We start from the raw sequence: 18,383 nt of genomic DNA on the forward strand, positions 1-18,383 counted from the left end.
CCATTTGGGGTTTTCTTGACAAAAATACTAGAGTGGTTTGTCATTTACTTCTCCAGCTCATTTTACAGATGAGGAAACTGAAGTAGATAGGATCAAGTGATTGGCATAGGGTCACACAGTTAGTAAGAGTCTGTGGTTGAATTTGAACTCAAATCCTCTTGACTTCAGGCCCATCAGTCTATCCACTGCACCATCTAGCTGCCCTTGGAAGAATGTTGGAGGAACATTTTCAAAAATTTAATAATCTATAATACCAAAAGAACATTTATGAAGTGTGGCATATATAATGCAAATATGCATCACAATTGAAAGATATACATTGTTCAAAAATATTTTTCATGAAGGGAGATAATGTACAGAAATCTACACTCCTGGAGAGTGAAGCATGGTGGAGAGTATTTGGGTAAAATTAAAAGGAGATAGAAATAGTAGTGATGATATTTAGGGAATATATTATAGATGAATGTGACATGTATATGGATAATGCTATCTTAACTTTGAGTATAAAACTTTACTGTAAATCAAACAAGTTATGGTTGTCACAATAGTAATGCTGGGAAGAATGTGGGATAGTTAACTATCCTGATATCTGTTGGGAGTCTCATTTGAAAACAAAGAGTATCTGATGGCTTCTGAACTTGCCTTACTCATTAAACTCTCCTCTCAGAAAGCAGAAAAAACAATGAGTAGTACAGCTACTTTATATTTAATTCTGACCAATGGGAAACAATTAGTTAGTGATATGGAAGTAACAGGAATCTTGGGAGAAAGTATTCAAGTGTTTTGCAATTCAAATGTCAAGAAAAAGGAACCCTAGACATAGTCAAGTAACCACCCAAGACCTTAGAGTTCAGACATCACAGAGCTATGTTTCTATGGCCTAAGATTGTAAACATAAAGCCAATTTATGAAAGATGGGAAATTACCAAAAATGAAGTTATGACTATATTATTGTGAAAAAGCGTAATCAGAAAAAGAGAGGGCATCCAAAAGAAATGAATGTGATTGCACAGGGAGTGATCTGATGCGTTTGGTAAAAGAATATATACAAAAGATGGAAGAAACAGCATATAATGAAGACCAGATAGAATATCACAAACATGCAAGAGTAGTATTTGTAAGACTGTGCTATACTGTCATTTTATAGATATATAACTTTCACTCACTCTCTATGTCTCTGTAAGCCCAAAGATCATGAATTCAAATTACCATTAAGTGATATTTATATCTTTGGTAGCCCTTATCAGAGAAGTATTTTCCTTTAGAAAAAGTTTTATTAGAAAACATTGAGTGATAGAACAAATCAAGGCCTGTTCTTAACCAAATCAAGTCCTTTATATGAGGACTTCTATATGAATGAATCTAATTTAATTATTACATTAATAATATATGAATAATGAATAATATTAATAATAACAAATACTGTATTAGTAATGAATATAATCTAAGTGAATATATATTGATTCATTACAAAAATTTTTAAGTGACTCATGTTCCATGTATTACTATTTTTGTAACTAGTACTTAATGTAGAATGACACATATGACAAAATCATTTGTGAGTTAAACTACTGATTATAGTATTTCCTCTGACCAGTCCATGTGGTGTTCACTTCGCATTGTGTTATGACTTACAATGGCCACTTTCTGTAGACTAGGCTTTCATAGAGTAAGCAATCAGCCTGCTAAGGTGTCTGCTCCATTATGCTGCTATTTTGCTAAACTTGGCAACTGGCCTTGCAAATATGCTTTAAAAGAAAGTTTTACTGAAGCTCTTTTTAAAAAATTCCTCACTGCCCTGAGACTCTTCTCCCTTGCCTCCACCAACCCCTACTTCAACAGGCCCTACCCTTGTAACAAATAAGTATAGTCAAGAAAAACTCATTAAAACATTGACCATGTCTAAAAAGAGGGTAAAAGATTCACTCGAGATCCCTCATGTTTGTGGCAAAGCCAATATTAGAATAACCACATCCTTTGACTCTTTTACCATGGTGCTTTCCAAATCAATTATTCAGTTTTGTTAAAGACAGCTTAAGCAATAACACCCTCAGTATACTTCTACAAGCAGCTCAGTGGATAGACAACTAGACCTGGAACTAAGAGGACCTGAGTAAAAAATCATACTTCAGTCATGTAGGAGGTGTATGACCCTGGGCAAGTCACTTAACTATCATCTGCCTCAGTTTCTTCATGTGTAACATTGAGCTAACCATGACACTTATATCTCAGGGTTATTGAAGGGATAAAATGAGATAATATTATAAAGTGTTTTGCAAACCTTCAAGCTATAAATGCTAGCTATTATTATTAGCTAAATGTTGACCCATAAAAACATTTCACAAATTGATCAAGACTGAATTTAGAGTAGCTGTAGGATTGGCATCTACCTCATAGAGGAGTTTATGCATTGATTTAACAAACCTTTATTAAACAATTGCTAAAGGGTAGGCATTGTAGGTGATACAATTCCTACTCTCAAGGAGCATACTTTCTAATTAGTAGAGTAATTGTTATCGTAAGTCTCCAATTTTCTTTTCTTTGTGATTTCCATAGAAGTTGTTTTGAGTAGAATTTCTTTTTCTTAGGCTGCCAACTCTTCTTTTCATTTTCAATCCCTAGTCACAGCCTTTTCTGACTTTCCTGTCATTATCAGTGATTTTTTTTTCCAAAATCACCCAAGTCTGCAGAGTTTACCTAACAATCTTAAAATAGAATCTAATTTGATCATAGTTTTGGCAGGTCACTGCCAACAGAAACATTTTAGGTCATATATGTGATCCAAGAAAAGGTTTGGTGTCTCCAGAATAGTAAGAAGAATCAGTTATAACTGGAAAAAAGTATATTATATTCACTGTACCTTCCCCAGCTCAGTAGACACAGATGCATTTTCTAGCCTCTTCTCTCATCATTTACTCTTAAATATCTGGGGAACCTCAAGTCCCAAATCTTGATTTTATTCCAGTCCACAAGAACATAGTATTCTACCTATCTCTGTTGTACTTCAGAGAATAATTTGCTCCTTACTGGGCTACTGTAACTATTTCATTCAGAGAAAGTCGCCAAGAATGTTATGGATAAGAGTAGCTAAAAGATAGTAAACACTAGTTATTCAGATAATAAAAAGTCAACATATAAAGGTAGAAGGAGATAACTTGCCTTTAAGGTCAAGTGAACAATAAGATCTAACAAACAATATACGTGTACACTACTCATCTGGGCACCTGCTGATAGGTACTATTTATTTTTAAAATTTATTTCTATTTCTTTTTACTGTTATGTCTTTCTTATACCCTCACTCACTTTATCTCAACTTCACTCTATCATCGTCTGTGTGTGTGTGTATGTGTGTGTGTGTGTGTGTGTGAGAGAGAGAGAGAGAGAGGGAGGGAGGGAGAAAGAGAGAGAGAGACAGAGAGAGACAGAGGGAGAGACAGACAGAGAAAGCACTCACTGGATTTGGAGGCAGCCCTTAGGTTTGAATCCTGCCTCTAAAATTCAGCATGGAAGATGGGATAGAGTGAGTACTGATTTCAGAATGAGAAAGACCCAAATTGTTCGTATCCTACCTCTCAAAGGCTGTATCTGTATACACGAATTTAATGTATAAATATAGATATAGTCCTTGTTTTCCCAACTTATCTTTCTCTTCCTGTTGTAATAATATGGAATTTCATGGTATTTGTGAAATAAAGTCTGATGAATAAAGTCTTAAACTCTAAAGCAAATGCATTGGATGTGGTAAGTCATGACAGACCTCTACTGATAGAATTACAACCCACGCACAACTTCTCTTCCTATCCTTGTCCATATCCTTCCATAAGATCATAGATTTAGAAGTAGAAGACATGTTGAAAGTCATTTAGTCTAATCCTCTTGTTTTACAGATTTGTAAACAGAGTCCAATAGAGTTCAAGTGACTGTCCCAGAGTCACACAGTAATAAAATAACCATCATTTATAGAGTGCTTTAAAGTTTGCAAAATACTTTATATACCTTATTTCATTTGAGCCTTACAGCAACCTTATGAAAGTATTGATTGTATTATCATCTCTCTTTTAGAGATAAAGAAATAGCTCAGAGCTGTTATGTAACTAGTGTCAGAGGTGTCATCAGAACCCATCTTTTCTCCTCCAAATCCTATGTAATACTGCCTTTCCTAGAGAAATTACTGGATGGATACCAGTGCAGTACACATTCTGTCCATATGTTATTCCTTACTCTCATTGTATGACTAGCTCCTCTATCTTTTTTATAGAAAACTCTATAGACCCCAATCAGTTGATGATATTACAAGATGACACTTTAAAAAAAAAGTTCTAAGCAACAGGCAATGGAAAGCTCTAGACTGGGGATCTGTAGTGAAGGGTAGGGGTGGGTTGATTTTAGTATAAACTAGCTATGTGGCCTAGGGCAAACCACTTCTCTCAAGACTTCAGTTTCCTTACTCATAATTTTATGAGGTTGGATTAGATCATTGCTAAGGTCCCTTCCACATTCGACATTCGACATTCTATGATTTTGAGGTTGGGGATTGAGACCATTCCATGTGATAGCAGCATTTTAATGTTAGAGGAGACCAACCTCAACCCTCATGCTTTCCCAGAAAAGCAGAGAATATAGTAGTCCTTCATTCCAAGGATGCTAGGTGCCCAGATGATATGGATTTTGAATGTACAGCATGTAATGTCAGGACTTTTAAAAATGAACACTGAAAATAGAAAATGGGGAGAAAAATGGTATAGACCACTCTCTCCTGCAAAGGAATTGGATACTTTGAGATTTCTTTTCCTCTTTTGCCAAGGCCAGATGTTATTAGATTGATGTTATCTATAGTAATGTGGACCAGGGGTTTCATCATTCTTACTGATGTCTTTCTTACGGATTTATTCAAGTCCCTGCTCTCATACCTTGACCTTCTTCCTTTATATAAACGTGTGCCTGATTTCCCTTTGCTTATCTGCTTATCCAAAATCCTGATAGGCTCTATGGTATATGGGATTTGGGAAATAATAATGACAATAATGGTAATAATAACTATTATTCAATGTATATTTATATATAAACAATAGTCTATTATTAAAAATAGTTAGCACTTATATAATAGTAAATAAGTGTGTTATTATACATATATTATACAAGTACAATGGTAGAGGCTATTACTCTTAATTAATACTTTGATACTCAATGGATCCATGATCTCAGAGACATGGATATTCTTTCTATGGGTGCCAATTACAACCCCTCTACATGCTCCTCATCCTATATGATCCTTGTTTATGTTTTTCCTTACACAAATTATTTCATTTAAGCCCTAAAACAGTTCAGTGAGGTACGTGCTGTTATTATCTCTATTTTAAAGGTGAGGAAGCTGAGGCTGTGAATAGTGAAGTGACTTGCCCAGATTTCCCACAGCTAGTAAATTACTGAGACAGGATTCTACCTCTGGTCTCCTTAACTCTTAGCTCAGCACTCATTTCAACTATGCCACTTAGCTGCTGATACTTAAGGGATTCTCATGAAGTTGCCAGCTTTCCCCAGGAAAAGATTGTGAATCCAAGATGTTCCTTTTCTATGGCATTCCTTAAGAGCAGATCTGGGATTTTCTTCATTTTATTTGTGCCCTGTCTTGCAGTGCTCTGCAGAATGCGGTGTTGGAGTGAGAACACGTTCAGTGGTGTGCATGACCAACCATGTTAGCAGTTTGCCCTTGGAGGGCTGTGGCAACAACAGACCAGCAGAAGTTACCCCTTGTGACAATGGGCCCTGTGCTGGCAAAGTGGAGTGGTTTGCTGGGAGCTGGAGTCAGGTGAGTGCACCCTTCTGGCATCTTATTTGGCATATTTCAAAAGTCACTCCCATCCACATAGACCAATCCGCATTGGAAGTAAAGAAGGAAAAACCTGAGGTCATTTTGATGAAAAGAACAAATAACACTGAGAAAATAATGTCATAGTCATTTATTAAGTCCTTAGTATGCCCTGGAAAATGAATTTATTCTTGTGTGTTATTAGGATCCTTATTATTATCAATCTAAGTTCTTGGAAGCACAGATGATGGATATCAGAGGGGACAACAAAACCTATTGTAAAGTGGTAGAGTTAGAGGGAGGTAATATGTTTAACTGTGAAATAGGAGCCAAGAGAAAGGTCTCCACTTGTCTTTCTGGGGGCTAAGAGCTTATTTAAAATGTTGTTCTTTGGGGACCAATGAAGAATTAAAAGAAATTGTGGTGTCCCTGTTGACTTAAGATGCTAGAGGTTCTGCAAGGGAAGCAGGTAAAGGGTAGAATAGTTGGAAAAGGGGTTACCAGAGGACATCTCACTCACCATTGTAGAAGAACAAGGCTGTATTTCAGCCCTATCACCAAATAGAATCAGCTTTGCCATCAGCGAAAAAGTAGAGGAGGTCTCAGTCATACCATTTAAAAGGACAAGGAGTCCCTGGCCAGCATCTCTGTGGCTCTTACATCTAAGAGAAATGACTAGGAAATTCCAAGTGTGTGGCAGCACAGAAGGGAAGATGGAGTCTTCTTCTCGACTAGGACATGCAAGGGAGTTTTGAAAAAAAGTGAAGAGAAAGAGAGAGAAAATAAGAGAAAGGAAGAAAGGAGGCAGGGGGAGAAGAAAAAGGGGGGAAATGGAAGAAGAGAGGGAAAAAAATCCAAAATCTCATAGCTCCTGGAGTTATCAGAAGAGGAAGGATGGAGCTCCCTCATCCCAGACAGCCAACCATGCATCTCCTTTCTCTTCCCTGAGCATGGTTCTTGACTAGATAACCATTTCTATGTCTCACGGTAGTTGGAAGTGAATGTGCAAAACACAATGTTCCTAAAACATTCCAAGAATTAAGAAAGATAGAGATGTCCTCAAAGTTTTCACCAATCAGGAGATGCCTTAGCACCATTCAGAACTGATTGTCTAACCAAGTAGTAAATGCATTTTTAGGAAAAAAAATAATGATTAGTCAATAGCTGTGATACATCCAACAGCCTATAGCACCAAGAAATGATCCAATAGGGTTCAAGCCTTATAGCAAAGCAAAACATTAAAGACTGACCAATCACAACAGGGAATTTAAATCCTATAATACCTGGGTTTCATAAACACAAAGAGAAACAAGTCCAGGGATGCAAAGTGGAGCCAGAGATGAAACAATTCAAAGCCAGCCTGTCAGCGGATTTCACGGACCTCCCTCCTGGGCCAATGCTGGCTAGATCCCCTAGACAGCTCTACTCTCATCAGCTACTCCTCTTTCACCTCCCTCCTCCCCTGCTGTATCCCCAACTACTATATTTGGGAGGAAAAATGCATCAAATCAGCAATGTTTCATAGAAGGAATTGACTTTCCATCCTCTAACCTTTGCTCTTCTTTGCAAATATCTCTGACTTTTGTGGAGATTCAATAAAAACCAGGAGTTAGTATTAGACAAGGAAGTTTGGAACAGAGGCAAAGAGGTTTAGCACAGCACCAGTGAAAAATCAATCAGTAATTTGGAGGGTTTCCTGTATTTAAATGAATGAATAATTTGTTACTGTTTAATTTACTTATTGTTTGTATTGCTCATTTGAACACTTAATCATATATTGATTTTCAAGCCTTATTATATATTACTCTTCTTAATTCACTCCACAATGCAGCTGAACTGACTTCGTTGCTGTTCCTCTACACAATAAATAATACCTTTCCCATCTCAGCTCCTTTGCACCAGCTTCCCCCATGAATGGAATGCAACCCCCTTATCATCTCCATCTATTAGAGATCCTAATTAACTTCAAAACTCAGCTCAAACATCACCTTCTACTTGAAACTTTCCTGATTGCCCCCATCCAGTTTCCAGTGCTTTCCCTTCAAAAATTGTATAATTCTTATTTTGAATATACCTTTATATGTATATACATGTTGTCTACCCCAATAGAATTTAAGCCCCTTGAGAGCAGGGACTATTTCATTTTTACCTTTGTATACCCAATGTCTAGCACAGTCCCTGGCTATAATTGCTGCTTCATAAATTCTTGTCAACTGATTATTACTTTGCTATCTTATGTGTGTTTCTCCCAGCTCCTTGAGGATGGGGACTGTGGTTTATATTTCTTTTCAATCTCTCATAGTCCCTAGCATAGGTCTGGATTCAAAGTAAACTTCATTGTTTATATTTCCTCCATTGTTTATATTTAGAGGAGATATTTCCTCCTCTAAACTTTCTGTGCCATGGTTCACAATGTTCCTGAGGACAATAAAGCTGATGGCAAAGCCCTTGATGATGGATGTGTGAGAGCTCAGCTTGTCTAGCCCTAGGACTCACAGATGCAGAGTTCATTGTTGAACCTTCCCTCAAAGCTTTTCCAGGATGGCAGACCTGGCCTTCGACAGCTGGCCCTCTTTTGGGGCAGCCTTTGAAAATGCAGGGTCGCTTCCATACCATAAGAAGGCATTGGAGTATAAGGGTAGAGATGCTGTAGATCTTCACCAAATGGTTGTGGCATGGAAGGAATAAATGGAACCTTTGAGTACAGGAGGGTTTTCCAGAACAGTAACAAGTAGATACTATTAAAAGAAGCCATTATCTCTGCCCAATTAGGCTTCCTTCAGAAATACCAGCAGTAAAAGTGATCTGACCCTGAACTCCACAGTTCTCCTCATATGTTCCAAGCGAGCCTAAAGTTAAGTAAAAGTAATTATCTTCAACAAAGGAATACCCCATCAGGACCAGCATCCATTTGCAGAAACCTTTTACAAGAAAGTAATGCATGATGAAATATGGCCTTTATCTTCCTCCACCTGAGCCATTCAGAAATGCTCCCTTAAGTGAAAGGGACAAGCCTCAAACAGCTTTTTATTCTATTAAAAATCAACATCAGGGAGCAGCAGACATTCAGCTCAAATGTACATTTTCAGAAGCATAAATGAAACAACACATTATCTAGGAGCCATAAATGGTTCTGTTTATTGCCAGGGCATCCCAGGGCATAATAGTAAGGTCACTGAAATTTGTCTCACACATGCCTCATCTGTCCATTTTTCACCCTTCTTCTGTTCCCCTCCTTCAAGCGACCATTGCCCTCAGCCCAAGCTGCCTCTTGTGATTGGGAGGAATCCAATAAACACAGTGATTTAACGTACCACCTTTCCCAGGGACTTGCATTTTGAATTAGGATACCTGAAGACTGCAGTGTTTAGACCTAAGGAATGATTTTCCAATGGTGGAATTTCAAGGACAGTGACAATCAGGAAGTGTAGGGAATGGGAGTGACAATCAAATGTGGAATGCAAATCACGAAACACAAACACATATACTGCTAAAGCAAATGCCATTACGGATTGGTAAAAAGCCTACATAAGCTTTCACTTAAGCCTGGTGAAAGTCACACGTAGGAACTACATTTTTAAGTGGGAGGGAGAGTAGGACAGGGACAAAAGATTTCCTTTTCCATTTTCTCCAAGGACTGCATTACTTCAAAAATGAAACAGTATAAATTGTATCTAGCTATGATTATGTCTACATCTATCTGTATATCTATATCCATGGCAGCTAGGTGGTTCAGTGGATACAGAACTGGACTTGGAATCAAAAAGACCTGAGTTCAAATCTAGCCTTTCAGCCTCACACCCTGAATCAGCTGAATCAGTGATCCTGGACAAGTCATTTAGCCAACCTGCCTCTGTTTCCTCATCTTTAAAATGGAGATAATGATGACACCTTCAGAAGTTGTTTGCTCGGGGTCATATAGCTAGTTAATGTTTGATGCAGAACTCAAAATCAAGTCCAGCACTTAATCCACTATACTACTTAGTTGTTTCAACAGAGATGAAAGAAAACATACTTCTTTACTAAAAGGCTAGGGTTTAAATTTATCTGAATTCAGAATTAGTGTCAGCTGCAGTAACACATTGTCATAACTGACACAAATCACAATTGAATTCCTCCTAATCTAATGCTGTGTGGCAAAACCCAGTTTCTGTGGTAAGACTGGTCCAATAGGGCCGGAATGATTTTGACAAGTTATCTTCAAGGGGATTCCATTATGGAATCAATACCTATGATGGCTGGAGGACTGGATGTGCTTACTGCATGAAGCACATTTCTCTTTTCCCACCTTGTGAACATCATCTAACACATGGAAGCATTTCCACACTGCAGATTATTTAGGGGAGGGGAGAGAAGGGACCATATTTGTCAAGATATGCTTATCTCCAAATGAATCGAAGGTAACTAAAATATCTTGGTGTGCCAGAAATTTCTTGAAGACTTTAAAAAAAAAACTTTATAGTATAGAGAGTGCAAACAGCTCTGTGAAGTCCAGAAGGGTTCCTTCATCTGTTGCTGTTGGCCTAACATCATTATCATTAAAGACTTTCCAAGAAATTACTTCAAGTGACCATGTGTTGCTAGAAACTTCATGAAAAAAAGGAAGAAATTTCCACGAGCATCATTTGTAGGATAGGTGATACCTAAAGCCAAGAAAGAATCTACCAAGTTTTTGTGAGAACAGTCTCTGGCATAACACTGTTCATGATAGAAAACAAATTTTAATGGAAAAGATTTAGAAATACCAAAAAAAAGTATGCCATCTGTTCACCAGACATTCCTTTAGCAAAACTCCTCTTGAGGCAAAAGGTGAGTGAGAAATGGCATCTACTCAAAGTAGAATTGATATGATACTATGTCTTGCACTATTTAGAGATGGATGGACAGATGTTCATGGAGGAAGAACTCATGAGTTTATGATTATATTACATCAACCAGGTTTTTTGGGGGGCTTGTTTTTCATAGGCATCAAAGCAAGATTGAACAGGTACCTGAAGAGTATAAGGACAGGCATTGACCCTGTGATTTCATTAGTACAAGGAACATCCAGGTCAGAAAATTCCCTCCACCAATGAAAGTCATCATCTCTGCAACTTATCATCTTAGACTTGTGTACAATAGGACTTGGCAAACTCGTGCCCACTGCCTGTTTTTGTACAACCCACAAGCTATGTTTTTTTTTAATTTAATGTAAAATCTCTTCCTAGCTCACAGCCCATACAAAAAGAGGTAGTGGCCATGAGTTTGCCAACTCCTGGCCTACAGCACTAGGCATTTAAGTGACTTGGCCAAAGTTCCATAGTCAACATGGGGTCTTGAACCCAGGTCTCCCTGGTGTAAGGTTTGCTATCCCTTTTAAGGCCCTTTTCATGTGGGACAGTTTAATGATGAAACAACCGAAAAGGTGGTTTTTGCATAAAGGAAAGATTGTATATAAATTTTCAAATGATGTGAGATATTGCCATTGCTATAGATGAACACTATACTACAAGGAGTTTTTTTATAATGAGTTTTTTAAATATATGCTGCTAATATATCTGTATAAAATATAACTTTTAAGCAAGATTTGGAAAGTTTTAAAAAGAAAAGGATATGTTGTATAAAATATTTACAGACAAATCTTTGTGAATATTGTAGAATGATGTCTTGTTTATGTCAGAGCTGTTTAATGCATAAGGAGACAGAGAAGGTGCTCTTATTTATTAAAAACTAGAGAAATATGAGTGCAAAGAAACACAGTTTTAAGGGCAGCAGAGACAGATATCCATGTTGATGACTTCAAAGCTGCTAACCAATATATTACACCAACTAATTTTCATATTCATGTTTTATGACTAAAACATGAGAAGTCATATAAACATCTAGAGACTAAGGCTGGATTTACAAAGGGCTATCAATGTGATAGGGAAAATGTGTAGAGCTGTAACTTTTTAAATAAAAATCACTGAGAATCAGAAGGCTTTTATTTAAGACATTGAAGAATTAGATCTGGTAAAGGAATTGGGTATAGGAATCTGAGAGAACAAACAGACATGAGCTGTGGAGTGGGGCAGGCTGGAAAGAAGAGCTGCTCTGTTGAGTTTATTAGAAACAGTGAGCTCACACAACGTTTCAGCTGAGCGATTCCTCATTGGTCAGAGAAAGAATTTACATCGTTGGCCAAGAGCTGTAGGTGATAGCTATTGCCCTACTGCACCAACTAGACTTGGAGAGAAGCTTTTGCTTAGAGCTTATCTCTGCCACCCCTGGCTTAAGAAAGAAGATTGGGAACAGGGAGGTGGTCATGGAAGGGAGAGTGGCACTTTTAACTGCTTTGGTATCTTGGTGAAGTGGCTTAAACAATCATCCTGAATTGCGTTGCTATGAACTCCATTCTGAACCCAGCATTTGGGTGAGTGAATAACTGATGAATATGATCTGTGTAGTCCAGAGAAGCAATTTTTTTTACCTCAAATGGAACTGTGATTCACATTTAGAGCTAACACTTTCTTAAAAAGCCCTTTTAAGGGTGGTATGGATGGCAAGTATGGTAAATTGAAAGAATTTGTAAATACTATGAGGAAGAGAGGAAGATTTCTATGGCTGAAGAATGGTGATGAGCAACAGTCTAGTAGTGAGCAAAGAAGCTGTTTTGCAGGGCACAGATGTTCCTTGATGGACCAAAGATGTGTAAGTCCAGGGTTGTGAGCTACTTTAAAAAATGAGCTTTCCTCTCTCATGTTCCTCCCTGCCAAGTTCCTGTCAATGTGGCTCCATTGTTCCCAACAGATACTGAGTGCATTGGTGGGACAATGTGATCGTATATTATATGTTATGTGTATACTGTAGTTTATTATTTGTGCATTTGCTTTGACATAGTAGTACCTATAATATTATTTATTTTGCTTTTTGTTAAACAAATGTTGATGTTTAGATTCCAAAAGTGTCTTTATTGTAAGTGGATCATTAGATTAATATTATTCACTGTGTATGTGAATTATTTCATGAGTGGTCAGATGGGTAGATTGTATTTTATTATTTGTGCATTTACTTTAATATATTAGTTTCTGTAACATTATTTAATCTTTATTAGCATCTGTAATATTATTTCTTTTGCTTTTTGTTAAGCAAATGCTAGTGTTTAAGGTCTAAAATTTCATTATTGTAAGTGGCTGGTTGGGTAAATATGACTCATTGTGTATGTGCATTATTTTGTGAGTGGCCAGTTGAGGGGCAAGAAAGGATATTGGAAGGAGATTCTAGATAAGAATGGAGAGGAGGTGAAGTATATTTTCCCTAACAGGATTACTCCTAAGGCCTTTAAAAAGTTTAAATATAACTGCATGGTGATGGCATAGCTCTGGGAACTTAGACCTGCTGGTGTGAGAGCAGGTAGGAAAGAAGAAGCCAACCCAGAGGAAAAGTGCCTCATGAGAGGAGTGACTTAGATATGTTGTAATTTGTGGGTTAGTGGAATCACATATTGGCACAGATCTCACCACCACACCACAGTCCCCATTCATATTTGAAGCTATGTGTGGATATTACATAGACCTTCCCTGTAGTACCATTTATCATGTTATGTTGACTTGAGGCCATCTATTGATCCATTATGCCTTGCTGCCTCTCACCTACACAGTACAAAAATTATCAGATACATTATATAGCTAAAAGTCAAGCACAGACCACTAGAAAGATAGCTAATACACATATTATTAGAAAGAATTTAAGTGATTTGCTCCCAATCATATAGCTAGTAGATGATAGATCTGGGAATCAAATGCAGATCTAATGATTAATTTTTGAGACAAATGTAGTCCTAACAACTAAACCAGGGAAGGAAAAAGCAAAGCAACAGAAACATAGGGTAACATCACTAATGAATATCAATTCAAAACTTTTAAATAAAATCTTAGCAAAGAGTTAACAGCAACATAGTGAAACAATTATTCATTATAATCAAGTTGGATTTGTACCAGGGTTGAAAGAATAGTTCAACATTACAGAAAGAATCAGTGTAGTTAAAAACACTAAAAACAGAAACAACCCCAAACCATATGATTATATCAACAGATGCAGAGGGAGGGAAAGCCTTTGACAAAAATACAGTACTGTGATTCTAGAAACCCCACAAAGCACAGGCATATTAGCACAATTTTAATATAATAAAAGGCGTTATCTAAAACCAAAAAGGTAATATTTTTAGCATTCCTTCTCTATGTTTTGCTAGCCATATAAAATTTGTGAAGATGATTAAAAAAAAAAAGAATTTTCAGAGCAAGCAAAAAAAAATGCTAATAGGGAAAAGTCAGAACATGAGTCTCAGCAGAACAAGATCCCTGGAAGTAATTGTTTTCCAAAAGGTTCTCTTTCTTAGCTTCATTTTTGAAAATGAGTTCTTTCCATATCTACCTGGTATTGCTAATAGGTTTGGAAGGGGGGAATCACATTCTTTGTTTTTCTCTAACATTGATGACTTCTCCTATTCTCAGATTTTCCTGTGTCTCATAAACTGACAGAAGCCTTGAAATAGTTGGTAGATTTTTTTAACTTTCAGCAATTGTTATTGCTTTTTTTAACATTTATTTTTTAAAAATTAGAAATTTTTAAAAGGCAGTTAAGTTTTTATTATTGTTTAAGTAAAGTACATTTTCAAAATCATTGTGTTTGGCATATTAAATATATATGCCAATAGAGTTAAACACAATACATTTTTCAATGTTGTTTAGTTAAATGACTTTAGATCTATAAAAAGCACAAAAACAATAACTCTTTTAGGACGACGTGCTTAGAGAAAAAGCAAGATGGTGTAATGTACAGCATAGTGGATGGGGGTAAAGAAGGTCTCACTTCTAGTACTGCTTATACCACTAACAAGTTGTTTGACCTTAAGTAGGTCACTCTCCTGAGCTTTAGTTTTCTCATCAATACTGATGTCATCTGACATTGGGTTAAAGCTGGAAGGGACCTCAGAGGCCATTTAATTCAATCCTTTCATTTTATAGATGAGTAACTGAATAAAGCAGGTTATACAATGTAGAATTAAAGACCTACACACAAAGGCACGTGCTATTATATCCAGATTTATTCTCAGTGCTTCTTTTGGTATCCATACCTTTGTTCATATTCCCTGAGCTTAGGATGTTGTTTTTCTACCTATTTGTTGAATACCTACTAATCCTTTAAAGCCCAGCTCAATACTCCCTTTCTCTATGAAACTTTTTTCTGATCATTCCTATCATTAGTAATCTAATCCCCTCACTCCTTAAACTTCATATACTTTCCTGGCACCTCTCAAATGCCCTTATACATCATTGTGTATTTCAGCTACCTGTGCAGGTTTCATAAGAGCCAAAATGATACCACCATACCACTACTACCATGACACTATAGGAATCAGGAAGAAATGATTTTGAGTCCTGCCTTTAACACGTACTAGTTGTGTGACTCTGGGCAAGTCACTTGACTTTTCGGGGCCCCAGATAACTCTTTAAGACTGTAACTAAAAGAAAAATTGTTGATCTGCATGGATAGGTGTTTCTATACTTTGACTTTCCTATGTGGATGCAATCATAGAGGTAGACTTCACCTCTCCACACACACACACCCTGCCCCCCAAAAGTACATTTCAGATCATATTAGACTGTAAGTTCCATTTGGTCAGGGACCAAATTTTTCTAAACCTTATGTCACTCCCCCACCATCTGTTAGAGTGCTCCCCATACCACAACTGTTTCATGAGTGCATATCATAGATTTGGAGTTGAAAAAGAACTTGGAGATTTCCTAGTCCAGCCTTCCTCACTTTATAGATGAGGAATGTGTTGAAAGGGAAAGAAGAGAAAAAAGTTTGTGTGCGAGTCTCTCCCTTGTGTTGCATTCACACCTAACTCAGGTTGACATTCCCTTTTGGATATCAAATAACACAATATGCTTGTGGTGTTGCTCTCTTAAGTGTTTTGGAAATGACTGCACGTCACCACTAACTTCTGTAGCCTTTCGAAGACAGGTCCCTTCCAGCTATAAATCTGATAGCTTTTCTCCCCAGTGCTTTTGGGAGTTAGTAGCCTTGGTCACTCTAAGCTCCATTGGACTGAGTTGAGACCAGAGGGAGGCTGGGGAAATGAAAACATGCCTTCCAGTACTTTTTACCCCCTGGCCTATATTAGCCCAAAGCCGCCTGGTACCCAGGAGCTAAACCTCTTTCCCCCTCCTCTTCTCTTGCTGTTGGCTGCCTCACTGTGCTGTAGTTAAACATAGTAAGTACAGTGCATCATTGCTCATGGTGCATGTAATATATTGCCTTTGTCCAAACTCCTCATTCTGAGCCCACAGCTGGAATTTCTGCTGTGACACACAGAAGTGAATTCTCTAATTACTTAAGCCAGAAAAGCCACCTGGGTTGTGAATCTACATTGCCAAGAACAGGTAGAAAATTCCTCCCACATTCCTGCTGACTGTTCGCTTCTCAGAGGGTCTCACAGGCCTAGGACATACTTCCCACTATGTTCTTTGTCTGGCATCTCTGCCAGCAACACTGAGTTCTACTGCCTCTTTCACAGCTGCAGCTTGAACCAGTTCTCGCCCATCTGACCCCACTGCAGCTCTCCATTCTAGCCAAGAATAACCGTGGCTAGAAAAGGCTTCAAGTGCCAGGCAAAGGCAGCCTGCCCATTCGCTTCTGAGATGGTGTTTGCTCCAGTTGGGCCCAGCTTTCGTTCCTTCCTCTGGGGTCGTGAACAGGGGAAAAGCACTGCTGGCCTATGTATGTATCAGAGCATCTATTCCTCTGGCATAACTTTAAAGGACATAGGGTCACCTCCAAACCACGATGAGGCAAAGTAAGAAGGAAAAACAGATCAAGTACTTATTAAGTGCCTACTATATGCCATGCACTGTGCTAAACACTACTTACAAATATTATCTTCCACCTCATTGAGTCTCAATTTTCCTCTCTGGAAATTGGGAGATTAGGATCAGATGATTTCTAAATTCTCTTCCCACTTGAAGATTCAAATGACCCTTTGATATTAGTGACAAATCTACTCTAAATTGGATTTCTTGTATGAATGAAAAAAATAAATTGGATGTATGCATAGGATGGCTGTCTCCAGAATTTAGTAATAGATGTTGATGAAAACTGATATAACCCTATCATGTTATTTATGGCATTTTACTTCTTCCCTCTTCCCCAAAAATGAATACATGGAATAATCTATTGAAGACCTATTGAACTATTCTGTATTGTATCTGTATTGATATTCCCATATATTGTCTATAGTATTCTGTGAGGTATTGAGCCGTTAGCCATCCTAATAATTAGGCTTCGCTCACACCATTATGTCTAAATTATGTCAGGTGACAACGAGCAAGGACTCTGGATTTTCAATCATTATTTGAGCACTGGAATGCAGAAGAATGACCATATTAGCCATTTACGGTTTTGAGTCTGCCTTCATGCCCACCAAAACTCTCTGCACCCCGAGGGATCCCTCTATTTTGACTGTTGGCTACGTAGCCACTGGCATAGGCGAGGTTGGCATGGTGGCATGCAGTTGTATGTTTTATCGCTTCTGGTTTGCAAGGCCAAAATTCATGAAGCTATTTATCTCCTGCTACACACTGAACCTGTCCTGATAGGGCATCTTTCCACCATATGGATGGAAGAAGATAACTTTTGTTTATAGCCTCAGGGTTCAAACAGCTAGGATTACCTACAGGTATGATTTCTACTCAATTATGTGTGTATTTTTTAAAATAAAATGTAACTTTTAGTTATCCATAAATCACTAATAAAGCTAATTGAAGAGTAGATATAAACACTTAGCCACAATGAGGTATCTCACTCACTAATGGATGACTGTATTATCTAATCTTGGTTTTCCTCAGGCCTGAGTAGCTATAATAATACACTCTAAATCTCCTAATCTAAAGCTAGAATGTCATGGGACTCATCTAAGGCTCCAAGTCCCTGATCAAACTTTTGTCCAAAACCTTTGCTGGCAGTTTCCTTCCAGCATTTGAGCTTTGTCCCTTCCCAGACACCTTTCACTGGCTATTAGTTAATGATAGTGTTGGCTTTATTTGGTCTTCCTAACTCTCCCAATCAACCATTTGGCTTCTTCTATGACCATGTTTTTGCTTTCATCCTCTCCTCTCTTAACAAAGAAAAATAAGAAAGATAGGTGCTATCGAACTTGGGGAAAATGCCATGGCTGTTTATCAGCTGGATTCTACAAACATTTGTTAATTTATTAGGTGCCTACTATGTGCAAGGTATTGTGATACTCAGTAGGGATACAAAGACAAAAAAATAGTCCCTGTATTTAACAAGTTTCAATGTTGTACTTGTTGGGGCTGAGCTGAGCGGGAGGATACAACATGTATGCACATAACTATAATACAAGGCATTTGAGGGAGGGTTAGAGCACTAACGTACAATTCAGGGACTGGAGGGAGTGGTGATCCAGGAAAGGCTTCATCTAGGAGATGATACTTGAGTTAAGCCTTGAAAGAAGAAAGATTCAATAAGGTAGAATTGAGGAAGGAGTAAATCCCAAGTAAAAACTTTCCCTGCCCTCAAGGAGCATACATTC

General features: G+C 37.7%; 1 protein-coding gene across 4 annotated transcripts in view; it reads left to right on the forward strand.

Moving 5' to 3' along the window:
* The window catches only part of THSD4 (thrombospondin type 1 domain containing 4), an 865,877-nt gene that overhangs the window by 829,359 nt on the left and 18,135 nt on the right, over nucleotides 1-18,383 (forward strand). For all 4 annotated transcript variants that reach the window (XM_027852227.1, XM_027852225.1, XM_027852228.1 and 1 more), the window contains one exon: nucleotides 5,636-5,809. In XM_027852227.1, coding sequence (XP_027708028.1) covers nucleotides 5,636-5,809 — 174 coding nt within the window. The remainder of the gene's footprint in view (nucleotides 1-5,635; nucleotides 5,810-18,383) is intronic.

This window comes from Vombatus ursinus, unplaced genomic scaffold (assembly GCF_900497805.2).
Source record: "Vombatus ursinus unplaced genomic scaffold, bare-nosed wombat genome assembly UNPS02009205.1, whole genome shotgun sequence".
Classification (NCBI taxonomy): domain Eukaryota; kingdom Metazoa; phylum Chordata; class Mammalia; order Diprotodontia; family Vombatidae; genus Vombatus; species Vombatus ursinus.